Raw genomic sequence first — 13,991 nt, 5'->3', positions numbered from 1 at the left:
CTGGAAGACTGAAGGCCCTAAGTTTATTTTTCCATAGCTTTTATAATCAAGTGAGAGCACATTATTATGAAAAAAGCAATCAGATATATTTCATCTAGCTCAGCGCATCTATTTCTAGTAAAGGCACATTGTTCCTCCCAGGCCTTGAACATGAACTCTCGGAGAACATCTGGGTCAAGCAACACAGCTCCCCCGTGGCCTGCCTCCAGAAGAGCGGATGTCTTGTTTGCAAAACATGTTGTGTTGCTTCAGATGCCAAGAGTCTAGCTGGGCCTGGGAGGTTTGTAGGAGGGAAAGGCAAACTCTTTCAACTGTGCAATTAAAAATGCTTTTCCTGTGTTACTAATATCACCCAGTAATGTCCTCTGATAATAGATCTGATTGACCACAAAGCTGAAAGAATCTGAAATGTCACAGAATTTGTGCATGACATACACACTTAAGGGAACCAATCCTGGGAGGTGGGGGCGGGGCAATGGCACGTGGCCCCCAGCCCCCAGGAATCTCCATGAGAGTCACCACTGGTGGGCCATGTCTACACGAGCCCCAAACTTCGAAATGGCCACGCAAATGGCCATTTCGAAGTTTACTGATGAAGCGCTGAAATGCATATTCAGCGCTTCATTAGCATGCGGGCGGCCGCGGCACTTTGAAATTGACGCGGCTCGCCGCCGCGCGTCTCGTCCAGACGGGGCTCCTTTTCGAAAGGACCCCGCCTACTTCGAAGTCCCCTTATTCCAATGAGCAGATGGGAATAAGGGGACTTCGAAGTAGGCGGGGTCCTTTCGAAAAGGAGCCCCGTCTGGACGAGACGCGCGGCGGCGAGGAGCGTCAATTTCAAAGTGCCGCGGCCGCCCGCATGCTAATGAAGCGCTGAATATGCATTTCAGCGCTTCATTAGCAAACTTCGAAATGGCCATTTGCGTGGCCATTTCGAAGTCTGGGGCTCGTGTAGACGTAGCCGTGGTGAGTTATATGGGCCTGTGCTGCCTCTGCTCCCCTGATATTCAGAACAGCAGGGCCCAGCTCCACCAGTGTTCAGGGCCTGGCCTCCTTCCTGGGCACCACACTTGTGCACCTCCCCAAGAGCATCCCTGGGCAATGGCTGGCTGCCACTCCTCCCCCTTCTCCCTGAGCTGGAGCCACAAGCTCCCCCTCCAGAAAAGCCCTGATCATCTCCCCATACCTGCCTGGAGGAGCCTCAGGGCAGCCAGAGCTGTGCTGACCCAGCCTGTTCTGGGGAAATGCCACAGTGTTCTGAAATGCCCCTCGTAGGTTCTAGGGCAGCCGAGGCAGCAAGTAGGAAGTACCACTACCTCGGCCACCCTGGAACCTGCATGGGGCATATTTAAAGCGTCTTTGAATCAAGAGACACTTTCCCTGAGAGCAGGCAGAGCTACCACAGCAGTGGCTGGGGCCCCTGGGCCCTTTAAATCATCCAGCTGAGCCCCTAGTCCTCTTTTCCTTCTGATCAGAAGGCCTGAGGGGCAGGGAGAAGGGAGCCCCTGCTGCAGAGCTCACTGCTGCCAATGGGGAGAAGCTTGGGGGAGTCCTCTCTTGCCTAAGCCCCAGGGCAACCTGCCTGTACCCCAAATCCTTCATCCCAGATCTCACCCCCTCAGCTGGAGTCCTCAACCTTCTGCTCCAGCCTGGAGTCACCCCACTGCACCCTGAACCCCTCATCTCCACTCCCATTCCCTACTCCCCCTGCACCTCCCACACTGTTAAATAGGGAGACTGTTAAATGGTTCTAGGATAATTATTGCATCACATCTGATGAAGCAGGTCTTTGCCCACGAAAGCTTATGCTCCAAAAATCTGTTAGTCTATAAGGTGCCACAGGACTTGTGTTCATTTTGCAGATACAGACTAATACAGCTCCCCCCCTGAGGCTAATTATACATAATTTTTAAAAATAAGGACACACAGCTCCTGCATAAAGCAGGAGTTGGGGGATGTGGGCTACCGGACCCCATAAGTAGCATCCAGCTGCACAGGCCACCATGAAATTTGGGGCAGTTTCGTGCCCCAAATTTTTTTGTGCCCAGTACAGCTGTGTGCTTTGCATACTGGTAGGGAGAGTCCTGTATCCAACCCTGGGCATGGAAAAATTGGGGATACCTTTGAAAACTATGAGCCAGGCATCCTGTCGTAGGTCAAAGAGCCAGTGGCAGAATGAAAACAGGACCCAAGACTGACCAGTGTTCCTTGTAAGCTGAGTGCTTGTGTGGCCACACATCAGAGATTCAAATGCCTCCCAGCTGATTAGCAGAGCACCAGCAGTGAAGTTGGTTTCTACTGCTGGTGCACATTTCACATGCCTCGGTGCACATAAAAATTTATTCCACACATTGACAGAAAAAGATTAGAGGGGCCATTGCTCTTGGTTCCTAGCCTCCTGCACTAATCATTTGCTAATACTTCCCCATTATTGCCACTGAACATGGAATTCAGTCATACAGGAGTAGAACCTGGAAAGCTCACACTTTTCTTTTAGAAATAGCTCCTAAGAGAAATTAAGGAGACTTAACTGCAGGAAATAAATTCCATGGTGGTGCTGGAGTATAGCAGAGGCTTAGCCAAGTTTATTTCTTCCTCTCAAAACCAGTGTACTTGCCGTCCTCACTAGGATACATTTCTCTGATCTTCCACCTGCAGCAGCTGGGTATCAAAGCACTGCCCTCCACCTCTGCAGACCCAAACCGCCAGTGAATATATTGTCTGTAAGCACAGTGACGAAGATGGTTATTGAGCATCTCAGTGTTCAAATCCAACAAGGGCTCTTTGTAAAGCAGGATAAACTCCAGCGTTGCTCTGGAAAGAACGAGCTGCTCAAACAAAGGCGAGGTTGTAATGCATGACCCTTCTTTTCTTCGGCAGCAGAGCTGCTCCCGGAAAGCCAGCATTTGACGGCATTTTCCACAGCAGCACCAAGCAGGACGGTCGTGGGGTGGAGGGGTTTCCTCTGGCCTTTTAAGGGGTTGCATCTCATGGGCGTTTGCTACGGCAGGGACACGATCATGACACTGTGGTGGGATCTTGGTCATGTCAGTAAAATCTCCTGTGTGTCTCTGCAACTAAAATTCCCAAAAAACATAATCAGAGGAGTCACGGTGAAAATGATGACGGTATCAGAGGGGTAGCCATGTTAGTCTGTATCTGCAAAAACAATGAGAAGTCTTGTGGCACCTTAGGCACTAACAGACTTTTTGGAGCACAAGCTTTCGTGGGCAAAGACCCACTTCATCAGACGCACGCTCCAAAAATGTTAGTGTATTAGGTGTCCCAGGACTCCTCGTTGTTTTTACAGTGAAAATGAGAAAATCCAGCGTTTTCTTTGCTCTGTGCCCAAATCTGCGCTTACTTGTCATTGGAGAATCCCCTCTGTATTCACAAATTTGATTCTCACGACTCAGGCATCACATTTAATGCAGCAGATCAGATATAACAGGAAAGAGGCAGATCAGGAAAATGAATGGTTCCTGGCTTTGAATCCTAACACAGAACAAACCCTCAGACAGGAAGCTCTTGGTTCACTCCCACTCCACATGGGGAAGGCTCAGAATATTCTTTTATGTTTGTTTTGTAAGCCTGTCCCCAGTGATTGGCTGCACTAGGGACAGGATTGTATACAACAATGTAGTTGTAGTGGAGTCAGTCCCAGGACGTTAGAGACGAGACAGGTAGGAGTCCTTTCCACACAGCAGTCACAGCACAGGCAATTGCGGAAGAAGCTTCCTCCATGCTTCCCTGCCACGCCCCTTAATCCTTGCATGATGTATTGTTAGCACTGGATGAAGGCCTGCTGATGGAGGGAGGGAGACAAAGGAGGGAGTTGCCCCTGGGCCCAGAGATTCAATGGGGCCTGGAGCTCCTCACTGTCACTGCTGCTCCAGGCCCCTTTGAATTGCTGCTGGAACACCGCGCCATCAGGCTCTGAGGGCTAGAGGTGGGGGATGCACCAGAGTCTGGGCAGCACTAAGGCCTGACTACTCTCAGCCCCACCCCTTCTAGCTGAGGCACCACCCCTTCCAGGGGGGCAGAGCCAGCCCTCCCCCTGCACACCTTGTCCTGTCAGCTCTGATGATTGGATGGTTCTTGGCCTGCCTCTAGGCATGGCAAAGACAGGACCCAAGGACTGCCAATTATAATGGTTGTCTTTTTTGTGATATGAGCCCCCTCCCTCCATGGGAACTGAACTGAGAACTACCAAGGGCATGACAACACTGCTACTGGTTCGGGTCAGCTGACTCAGGCTCACAAGACTTGGACTATGGAGCTAAAAACTGCCATATACACACTGGAGCCTGACTCTGAAACCTCACAAAGGGGGTGAGTCTCCAGCCCAAGGCTGAAAGTCTGCATTGCTATTTCTAGCTCCACAAGCCCACTTCAACCGCTCCAGGCCCTGAGACTGGCTACGTCTACATGGCAGCCGAGATCGAGGCTCTGAGATGGAGCCTGGTGCTCGATTTAGGGGGTCTATTTAAGACCCACCACTGCTCACAGATTACTCTCCTATTGGCCCTGTTCCTCTACCCCAGATTAGAAGAATAAGGGAAGCTGGTGGGAAAGCTTCTCCTGTTGCCCTGCCGTAGTGCAGAGCCTGCGGTAACATGACTCAAGGTACATGGACTCCAGCCATGTTATTCTCATAGCTGGAGCTGCTTAGCTTAAATCAACTTTCTGTTGTAGTGTAGATGTTGCTTCTATTCCATCAGAGCTGACAGGACAAGGTGTGCTTCTATGCTCCAGATTTGTTACTGCAGTGTAGCTGTATCTCACTTTGTTTCAAGCAGGCCTAAGGACACCCTCTAATGAGATCTTTTAGTTTTACTGGAGAAAAAAAAACCAGTCATATTTCCAACACAGTAAACTTCCAACGCTTCCCTGGATCACAAGCGTGGTCCTTCCAAAAGCTAGCTAGAAACTTAGGGAGAAAAACTCAAGTCACACAGGAAATAAATCCCAAAAGCCATCAGCGCAAAGGCTTGAGCTCACCTGGACAATCTCGCCTTTAATGTTCTGCAGACTTGTCCTCAATTGTTTGTCTACCAGAAGAATGTGCGGCTCATCAACATATGACACGTACATCAGGGTCTGTGCAACAAAAGACATTAGCATCCTCTGCTGGAGTATGTGTTTAGAATGCTCAGGACTTAATACTCTATTTATTTGACCCATAATTAGGGTCCTTCCTTCCTTACTTAGATAAAAATTTTGTGGCACCTTATAGACTAACAGATATTTTGGACTGTAAACGTTCTTGGGCAAAGACCCGCTTCATCAGATGCATGAGTCATATGACGAAGTAGGTCTTTGCCTACAAAAGCTTCTGCTCCAAAATATCTGTTAGTCTATAAGGTGCCACAGGATTCTTGTTTTTGAAGATACAGAGTAACTCGGCTCCCCCTCTGATGCTTAGATAAAAATCTCTCTGAAGACAAAAGTCCATTGGAAGATTGTTCCTGGCATAGAGGGCAAAAGGTAGGAAGACAAGGCATTGGGAGCAGGGAGGGAGACAAAGGGAACAGTCAGATATTAGCCTTCAGTGGAGCCCAGGGAGCACTAAGAGAGGAGGATGGAACTGTAGGTGGGAGTTGGACTGTACAAGGGTTTATAGTGTTAAGCTTTTGAGCTGAGATTTGGACACCTAACTCCCTTAGACTCCTTGGAAACCCCACCCTGGAAGCAGAGTGCAGCATGACCAGATTGAGAAAAACAAAACTATTTTCAAAGCAAAAACGCAGTCAAGTAGCACTTTAAAGACTAACAAAATAATTTATTAGGTGAGCTTTTGCCGGACAGGCCCACTTCACCTAATACATTATTTTGTTAGTCTTTAAAGTGCTACTTGACTGCTTTTTTGCTTTGATAGTATATAGACCAGCACAGCTTCCTCTCTGTTACTAAAACTATTTTCATGCAATAGTAACAGAGAGGAAGCCGTGCTAGTCTGTACACTATCAAAACAAAAAGCAGTCAAGTAGCACTTTAAAGACTAGCAAAATAGTTTATTAGGTGAGCTTTCAAAGAAGTGGCATGTCCCACGAAAGCTCACCTAATAAGCTATTTTGCTAGTCTTTAAAGTGCTACTTGACTGCTTTTTATTTTCATGCAAATGCCCTTAACTGTTACAGGAGGGAAGTGCTAATGGGAGACACGCCATCCTCTAGAGCAGCAGGTCTCAATCCACAGGCCAGTCATTACACAGCTGCGGCCATGTGACAGCCTCAGGGCTGTTAGCCAGAGGCCTATGACCTACATAATACAGAGGGAGCTGTATATGCACCCCGTAAGGGTAAAGAAGTTGAGAACTGAGGCTCTACAGCAGCTTTCTCTAAAGGACAAAACCTGCCTCGCCCTCTGCAATGGCCAAAGGTCTTTGCTGTTGTAGATGTGTGCAGTGGAGCAGCATTTAGAGGGCCCAGGCCTAGAGGGGTGACAGGTTTGCTGAAATTTTGGTGGTGGCCAGCATGCCCAGAGCCTGCACCTCTCCCCCACCTGCCTAAGGCTCTGGGAGGGAGTTTGGGCGCTGGGTGCAGGCTCTTGGCTGGAGCAGGGGATTGGGGTATGGCTCTGGAAGGGAATGTGAGGAGAGATCTGGCATGAAAGCTCTAGGAGGGAGTCTGGGTGCTGGAGGGAGTTTGGGGGCAGGAGGATGGGGTCAGGGTGGAAGTTCTGGGTGGGAGTGAGAAAGAAGTGGGGGTGTGACGACTAACGGGGCACCCCCACTGGCCGCAGCTCCCAGGCGAGGGGACCAGCGATCTCTGCATGCTGCTGCCCCGCAGGCACCATCCCTGCAGCTTCCCACTGGCTACAGGGGTGCTCAGGGTGGGGGCAGTGAGCAGAGACTCCCCTGGCCCTGGGGGCCACACAGATGTGCTGGCAGCCAAGTCAGAAACAGCTCTAGCTCTTCCAGTGGTGGTGGCAGAGGCCCCAGCCTGTTTGAAATTGCCCAGGAATGGCAGCAAGGCTGGGGAAGAGACCTGACCTGAGCTCTGGTGGAGCCAAGCCTCAAACCAGGAATATTCCACAGGAGCCCACAGAACTTGCTGCCCAGAGGCAGGCCTCGTTTCCATGGCCTCCATAAAGTACAGAACACAGGGACATGGTTAAGAGCATTTTTGGATTGTGGCTGCTTGTGGGAAGAAGTGTAGACCCATAACTATAGGGACGCACTGGCCACTTTCCTGTGTAGCTGCCTGCAAAGAGTTCTACAGCACTTAAGTCCACTACTGCACTAACACTAACCTCCTGCCTGCAACCCAGTCCTGCAAGGTGTGCACAGGGTACAGGAGAACTCAGATCTACTCTGTACTGGGAACAGCCCCACAAAGAGCCGATGAAGGACACAATGAAGGGCCTGATACAAGTGGGTTTTCCTACTACTTAAGCAGCTAATTATATTCCGTACCCATTTTGGCCCCAGAGCAGACTCGCACTTCTTCCTGAAGTAATACTCCTTGATGGATGTAGTGCAGCAGGGGAAAGTGTATGAAGTAATAAGAAAATCAATAACGAACTGAGCCTGCATGCAAGACAAAAACAAGCAGTGATTCCATTTTCTTAATGAGGCTGCGTCTCCAAACCAGCTCCATCCGAACAGGAAATAAATCTCTTACCAAGCCAAAGTAGGACAGCACTGACCCAATGTACACCAGCAGCTCAAAGGCGCTAAACTGGCCAGCCTGAGGCAAAGCAGAAGAGAGTAGTTGGAATTCAGACCATCTTTGTCAGTTTGCTGCAGAACAGAAACAGCCCGGCCAAACACGTGTCACATGGCAGATTTCTAGCTCTTCTGACTTCATTGGAATTTAAGCACCCAACTGAGCAGAATGTGCTTAAATTAAACGGTAGCTAGCCAGGAACCCAGGGTTCCCTTTCAGCCCTGCCATGCCCTGCTGGAAGGACCACTTGTCTTCTTCCAAACAGCGCCAGTCACTTTCCCCACAGTCCCTACCCAGATAGAAGGGGAACCAGAGGCAGGGAAGGAGCTCTCACCTGCACACTAAGCAATGACACAAATGTTCCCACTTCATTTATTCTCCCCGTTCAGCAGGAGCATTTTTCCTCTCAGCCTCTGAAAGCAGGAAAGAGGAAGTGCTCCCTTCAGGGCATGTTTCAACCCTAGCAAGGCCGCCAGGGGCCCTCCCCTCTGGAGTTGCAAGTGGCACCTAACTTAGTAGCCAAGGACAATGGACCAATCCTTGAGCTCTGATCCCACTGCATGGCAAGGCTGAGTCCTGCCATTTGATGGAAGATGCACTGGATAGGACTCGATCCGGCAAAGCACCTGGGATTCTGTGCTCGCACAGGGGTCCCACTAGCAAATCAAGCCCTTGATTTCTGACGTGTTTTGAAGACACCAAACACTGTCTAACAGGGACATAGGTAACAATAATACCATGGCCTTCAATAGCACCACCCACCAATATTCTGTCAAATTTTTTCCATCCCAGGATGGAATGAATTTGTTATATGCACCAAAGCATGTGTGGATATGCACCACCAACAGAAATCCACGCTGCTGGCTGGGGGCACTTCGTTAATCAGCTGTGCAGCACCAGACTCCCTCCTGGGCAGCTGCCCAAGCACAGCTCACAGGGAACCCTGCTTTCCTCCAACCACCTCAGTGCGTTTTCCAAACCACAAGTATCATAGTCCCTGCCCTGCCGTAGGTACCGAGCACAACCTCAGTTTTACAGATGGGGAACTGAACCACAAAGAACGGAAGTGACCTGTCCAAGATCACAGAGAAAGTCACTGTCTGGATCAAGGTTATAAACAGGTTTCCACCATGGTCCTATGCTGTAATCACTAGGGAGTGCTGTCTCCCATAATAGCTGCCCAATTGTTATTACTGGAGTTATTTTTGCCAAAGGGTCAGACATTCTCATTTCTTTGAGGAAGCAGGCACATGTGCGGCGCTGATGAGAAAACAGGGTTGCACTTACTGTGCCGAAGACAAGGATGTCGAATCGTATCCCATAGGCTTTGATCAGCGTCCGCTCCTCCTTCCCATTGGGCTGTTTGTAGTACTTTGCGAATCTGTCAAAACCAAACAAGGACCATGCCACGTGTCAGGGGAATTCAATGCCTCTGCACTAGAGAATAAAATGGGCTTTTTGTTTTTACCACCTCATCCCCTTTCTGCCCGTTTAGTATGGTACTCTCACTCCCAGGACACTAGAAGGCTGTCACAGATAATGGACCATTCTGATAAACTGTATTTCATGTTTCTCCCTTCACAGGAGCTTAAAAAAAATCAGAGCAATGCACAGGAAGGGATCTCGTGTCCTGAATCAAAAGGTAACTTTTAGAGCAAAGATTCTAGAGAAGCAGTGAGATACAGGACACGCAGGAAGAAAAACCAGGGAAAATTTTAGCTGCTGGCAATGGTGTGAACACTAGTGTCTCCCCCAGGCACTGGTGCTTTTACCACTGTGTTGTCTACACCTTCTCTCAGCTCTTGGGGTCCCTTTCCTATATTGGTTTTTATAGCCACTTTCTGCTTAATCTACGGCTCTGTTTCAAACCAGGAGAATAGTAGCTGCAGGGATAAAGTGCAGCTTCATAACTCATGTGGGTGCCTGGGTCAGGGTTACACATCACCTCCAGTGCAGAAGTGAGATTATTGACTCCATTACTACCAACTCTTGGGCCCTCACTCTGCTCACTACACAACAGTTCTCCTCCTCCCTGAAATTAATTATCATGAGAAATTCCACTGGTGCCACCAGCATGGAGATCAGCAAACTGGGACACTGTGAGCACAGATCAACGAGAACACTCCCACCTGTTGTTGAAAAGTTGGCAGATCAGGTACAGTCATAAAAAAAACCAAACAAACAGAGAGACATCCTGAGAAATGTTCAATGCCATTAAAATCTTAACTCCAATACCAACGTTCATATCACTTATCTCAGAATCACCAGGTCAGTGCACCAGGCCTTGGCAGAAAGCACCGTCTTGTTCTTGATTGGTTCACTTAGTAGTAGTAGCATCCTTCAGTCTACGTAGACTATGGATCGCGCCCTTCGTAGTTCCGTTTGGCATCCTCATTTGCAGCATCAGCTGTGACTGTGAAGACTCACACGAGAGTGACAGTCCTTGCTGCATCTGTTGCATATGTAATCGGTGTCTGGCAGGTCCTTGCTGTGCTTTCTGTGGGCTTGCTTCTCCTTTGCTAGCTGTGTGATCCTCAACTCACCCTTCTGAAGGCCCTTGTATAGTTCCTGCCTCCATCTGCTGCGATCGTCTGCCAGCTCCTCCCAGCTGTCTGGCTTGACGTCTACTTCCCTGAGGTCTCTCTTGCAAACATCTTTGTAGCACAGCTGGGGGCGTCCGGGAGGTCTTTTGTCAGAGGCTAGCTCGCCATACAGGATGTCTTTTGGGATCCTTCCATCATTCATCCTGTGGACGTGGCCAAGCCAGCGGAGCCGCCGCTGCCTGAGGAGGGTGTGCATAGTTGGGATTCCAGCTTGCTCAAGGACGGTAGTGTTGGACACTCTGTCCTTCCACGATATTCCAAGGATGCGCCTGAGGCAGCGTAAGTGGAAGACGTTCAGCCTCTTTTCCTGGCGGGCGTACAGGGTCCAAGTCTCGCTGCCGTAAAGGAAGATGCAGGCCTGAGGATGCAGGCTCTGTAGACTTGCATTTTGGTGTGGGTGTACAGCTTGTTGTTATTCCACACTCTCTTGTTGAGTCTGGACAGAGTTGTAGCTGCTTTACCGATCCTCCTATTTAGCTCAGTCTCCAAGGACAGGGTGTCAGTGATGGTGGACCCGAGGTAAACGAACTTGTGGACAACCTCTAACGTATAGTTGTCAATGCTGATTGATGGAGAAACAGCAATGTCCTGAGCAAGTACATTTGTGTTCTTTAGGCTGATGGAGAGCCCAAAGTCCTTGCATGCTTTGGAGAACCGATCCAGCAGCTTCTGAAGCTGGTCTTCTGTGTGTGACACAACAGCAGTGTCATCTGCGAACAGCATCTCTCTGATGAGGACTTCCCGCACCTTAGATTTAGCTCTCAGCCTTGCAAGATTAAACAGTTTCCCATCAGATCTTGTGTGCAAAAAGATGCCCTCTGTTGAAGATCCAAAGACGTGTTTAAGGAGGAGTGCGAAGAAGATCCCGAACAGTGTCGGATCAAGGACGCATCCTTGTTTGACGCCGCTCCTGATGCTGAAAGCATCCAATGTGCCATCGTATTGGACGGTTCCTCTCATGTCTTCGTGGAAAGACTGGATCATCTTGAGTAACCGCGCCAGACATCCTATCTTGTGGAGCAGTTTGAACAGACCATCCCTGCTGACCAAATCGAAGGCCTTGGTTAGGTCGATGAAGGCAATATAGAGTGGCTTCCTCTGCTCCCTGCATTTCTCCTGCAGCTGCCTCAGAGAGAAGACCATGTCGACGGTAGATCTCTCTGCACGGAATCCACACTGTGATTCGGGATACACCCTCTCAGCAATCTTCTGGAGTCTGCCGAGGATGACGCGAGCAAACACTTTACCAGTGATGCTTAGGAGGGAGATTCCACAGTAATTGTCGCAGTCACTTCTGTCTCCTTTGTTCTTATACAAGGTATGATGTTAGCGTTGCGCATGTCCTGTGGAACCTCTCCCTCTCTCCAGCACAGGCACAGTAGCTCATGTAGGGGTTCCAGGAGAGTGTCTGTGGCACACTTGATTACCTCTGGCGGTATACCATCCTGGCCCGGGGCCTTTCCTACTGCAATGTTGTTGATGGCTTTCTTCAGTTCATCCACAGTTGGTTCCTGGTCCAGTTCGTCCATTACTGGTAAGAGCTCGACGGCATCGAGGGCTGAGTCGACCACAATGTTCTCGCATGAGTACAGCTCGGAGTAGTGCTCGACCCAGCGCTCCATCTGTTTGGCTTTGTCAGTGATGACTTCACCAGATTTGCATTTCAGAGGTGATTCCCAAGAAGCTGCACTGCTCTAAACCAACTGGAAGGTCGCGCATTGATGCCAGAAAGACGACTAACTCAGAGAGAGCTGAAAAGTTCAGAGTGACCCTGGAGGAGAATCTGCACAGCAACCCTGTGGGTGCCGATGTGACATACAGATGGCAGCATCTGAGGGATACAATGTACAACACGGCCTTGTCGGTGTTTGGAAGAAGAGCTAGAAACACAAATGACTGGTTCAAAGCTAACTCCGATGAGATGATTCCAGCCATCGAAAAAAAGGGGGCTGCGCTCCTGCAGTACAAACGTTCACCAAGCCAGAATACCCTGCAAGCGCTCAGAGCAGCCAGAAAAACAGTACAGCAGATGGCCAGGCACTGTGCCAACAACTACTGGCTTGAGCTATGCAGCAGCATCCAGACCAGTGCTGACTTTGGTAACCTCAGGGGAATGTATGAGAGCATCAAGAAGGCATTAGGACCCACCCAGGACAAGATGGCACTTCTGAATTGGTTCACTTAAGTATTTTCTAACATGGGTTCACTTTGGATTCATTTAGCCTAGCAATCCCCACTGTAATATTTTTTAGTACGGTGAACTGGTTTCAGGTCTACGGAGAGAAAGTATTTCAAGGTCACATGGTTGCTGCTGATGGTGACTTTATTGATTTTCTGTAGAACATGCCACCACCTCAGCCCTCTGCTCTCTAATTGCTCATGCTCTCAGACAGGCCAAACCACTGAATTGAGCCAATGAGCCAGTTTGGAGCTGCTCCCCATGTCCATATTCCCCCTCCGCTTCCTCTGCTCAATAGGCAGTGAACTCACCGGCACCCAAAATGAATAGCGAAAAAAGAGGTGCAGGGGTGCTGTCTATATCATTTGTCCCTCCTCACAGAAGCCCCTGTGTGGGTACACTGCTGAGCAAGGGCTCAGGCTGTATTTGGCACCAAAGCTGGGGGCAGAGCTGGAGGAGTAGCTGCACTCTGCAGTGTGTTTGCCTCAGTGCCCTGCAATGCCTCATGGCTCATGCTGCACTGCAGTGACTACACTGCCAAGGCCAGAGTAGGAGGGCTGTTTCCTCTTCACCCTAGGCCCTTTGGATCCAAGCAAGAAGACCCACCACCTGAGACAGCAGGCATTCCCAAGAGAGAAGTAGAACTGCCCCGGCTTCACTCTTCCTATGATGCCACCTTCCCATTTTATGGGGGGAGCTCCCTTGAAAAGCAGGCAGCTCCTGGCTATGGAAGCCCTGGGGCCAGAGAGCTGGGGATGAGGGGAGAGAGAGGGGGACACGGGGCTGCTAGGTGAACACAGAGGCAAAGGGCCTTCACACAGGTGGCTCCTGGCTTCCTGCTAATCCCCTGGACTGGATGTTCAGCGTGCATGCCCTGCGGTCTGTTTGTGGGAGGAATCCTATGCAAATTTCTTCCCTCGGCCTCTCCCACATCACGAGGGTCTTCCCTCAGAGGGAGTTAACAGACCCCTTGGCTGTTTTTGTACACGTCCTCATTCAGGAAATGGCCGTCTGGGAGAGCGAACTTATGGACGGAACAAAAACAGAGGCAGAACTCGCGGACTTGGCCCAACACTCCAGACGATTCAAACACCCCACTGTGAGGAGCATTTTACCAGCACAGCAGTTTCTCATCAGAAAACTCAGGACCTCCATGAAGTGCTCTGCAAGGGGTGGAGAGTTTCCTGCAGAATCCCCTGCCCCTTCCTGAGGTCAGTGGGAGTGAAGAGTGCTGGCTCCTGTGTGAGGCAGGATCCAAAAAGACAATGTTTCCTAAAGCTGTCAAGGCCCAGTAGCGTCTGTCATCGGCTTGATAGCAGCACATCAGCCAGTTTTCACTCACTCCCACCTGCTACAGCTTCCTCCCATCTCCCTTCTGCAGAACTCAGAAGTGCTTCTCAGCTGTACTTCAGGTCTTGTGTTCATTAACTTCCCCTTTGCTGAGTTCTCTTCACCAGGCAGTGAGTCACTCAGCATTATACAGCATGATGGGTTCTGCTTTTCCTGGCTGCTCAGACGTAAAATCCTCTTTTATCTCAC

General features: G+C 49.9%; 1 protein-coding gene across 1 annotated transcript in view; it reads right to left on the bottom strand.

Moving 5' to 3' along the window:
- Positions 1–939: 939 nt before the first annotated feature.
- P2RX7 (purinergic receptor P2X 7) overlaps positions 940–13,991 on the bottom strand; it is a 30,145-nt gene continuing 17,093 nt past the window's right edge. Inside the window, exons 9-13 of the mRNA XM_075012283.1 lie at positions 8,958–9,051; positions 7,626–7,691; positions 7,418–7,531; positions 5,002–5,100; positions 940–3,077 (exon numbers count right to left, since the gene is read on the bottom strand). Coding sequence (XP_074868384.1) covers positions 2,586–3,077; positions 5,002–5,100; positions 7,418–7,531; positions 7,626–7,691; positions 8,958–9,051 — 865 coding nt within the window. The 3' untranslated portion in view covers positions 940–2,585. The remainder of the gene's footprint in view (positions 3,078–5,001; positions 5,101–7,417; positions 7,532–7,625; positions 7,692–8,957; positions 9,052–13,991) is intronic.

The sequence above is a fragment of the Carettochelys insculpta genome, chromosome 18 (genome assembly GCF_033958435.1).
Source record: "Carettochelys insculpta isolate YL-2023 chromosome 18, ASM3395843v1, whole genome shotgun sequence".
NCBI classification, from domain to species: Eukaryota; Metazoa; Chordata; order Testudines; family Carettochelyidae; genus Carettochelys; species Carettochelys insculpta.
The sequence above is the reverse complement of the archived record's forward strand: the minus strand, read 5'-3'. Positions and strand labels throughout refer to the sequence as shown.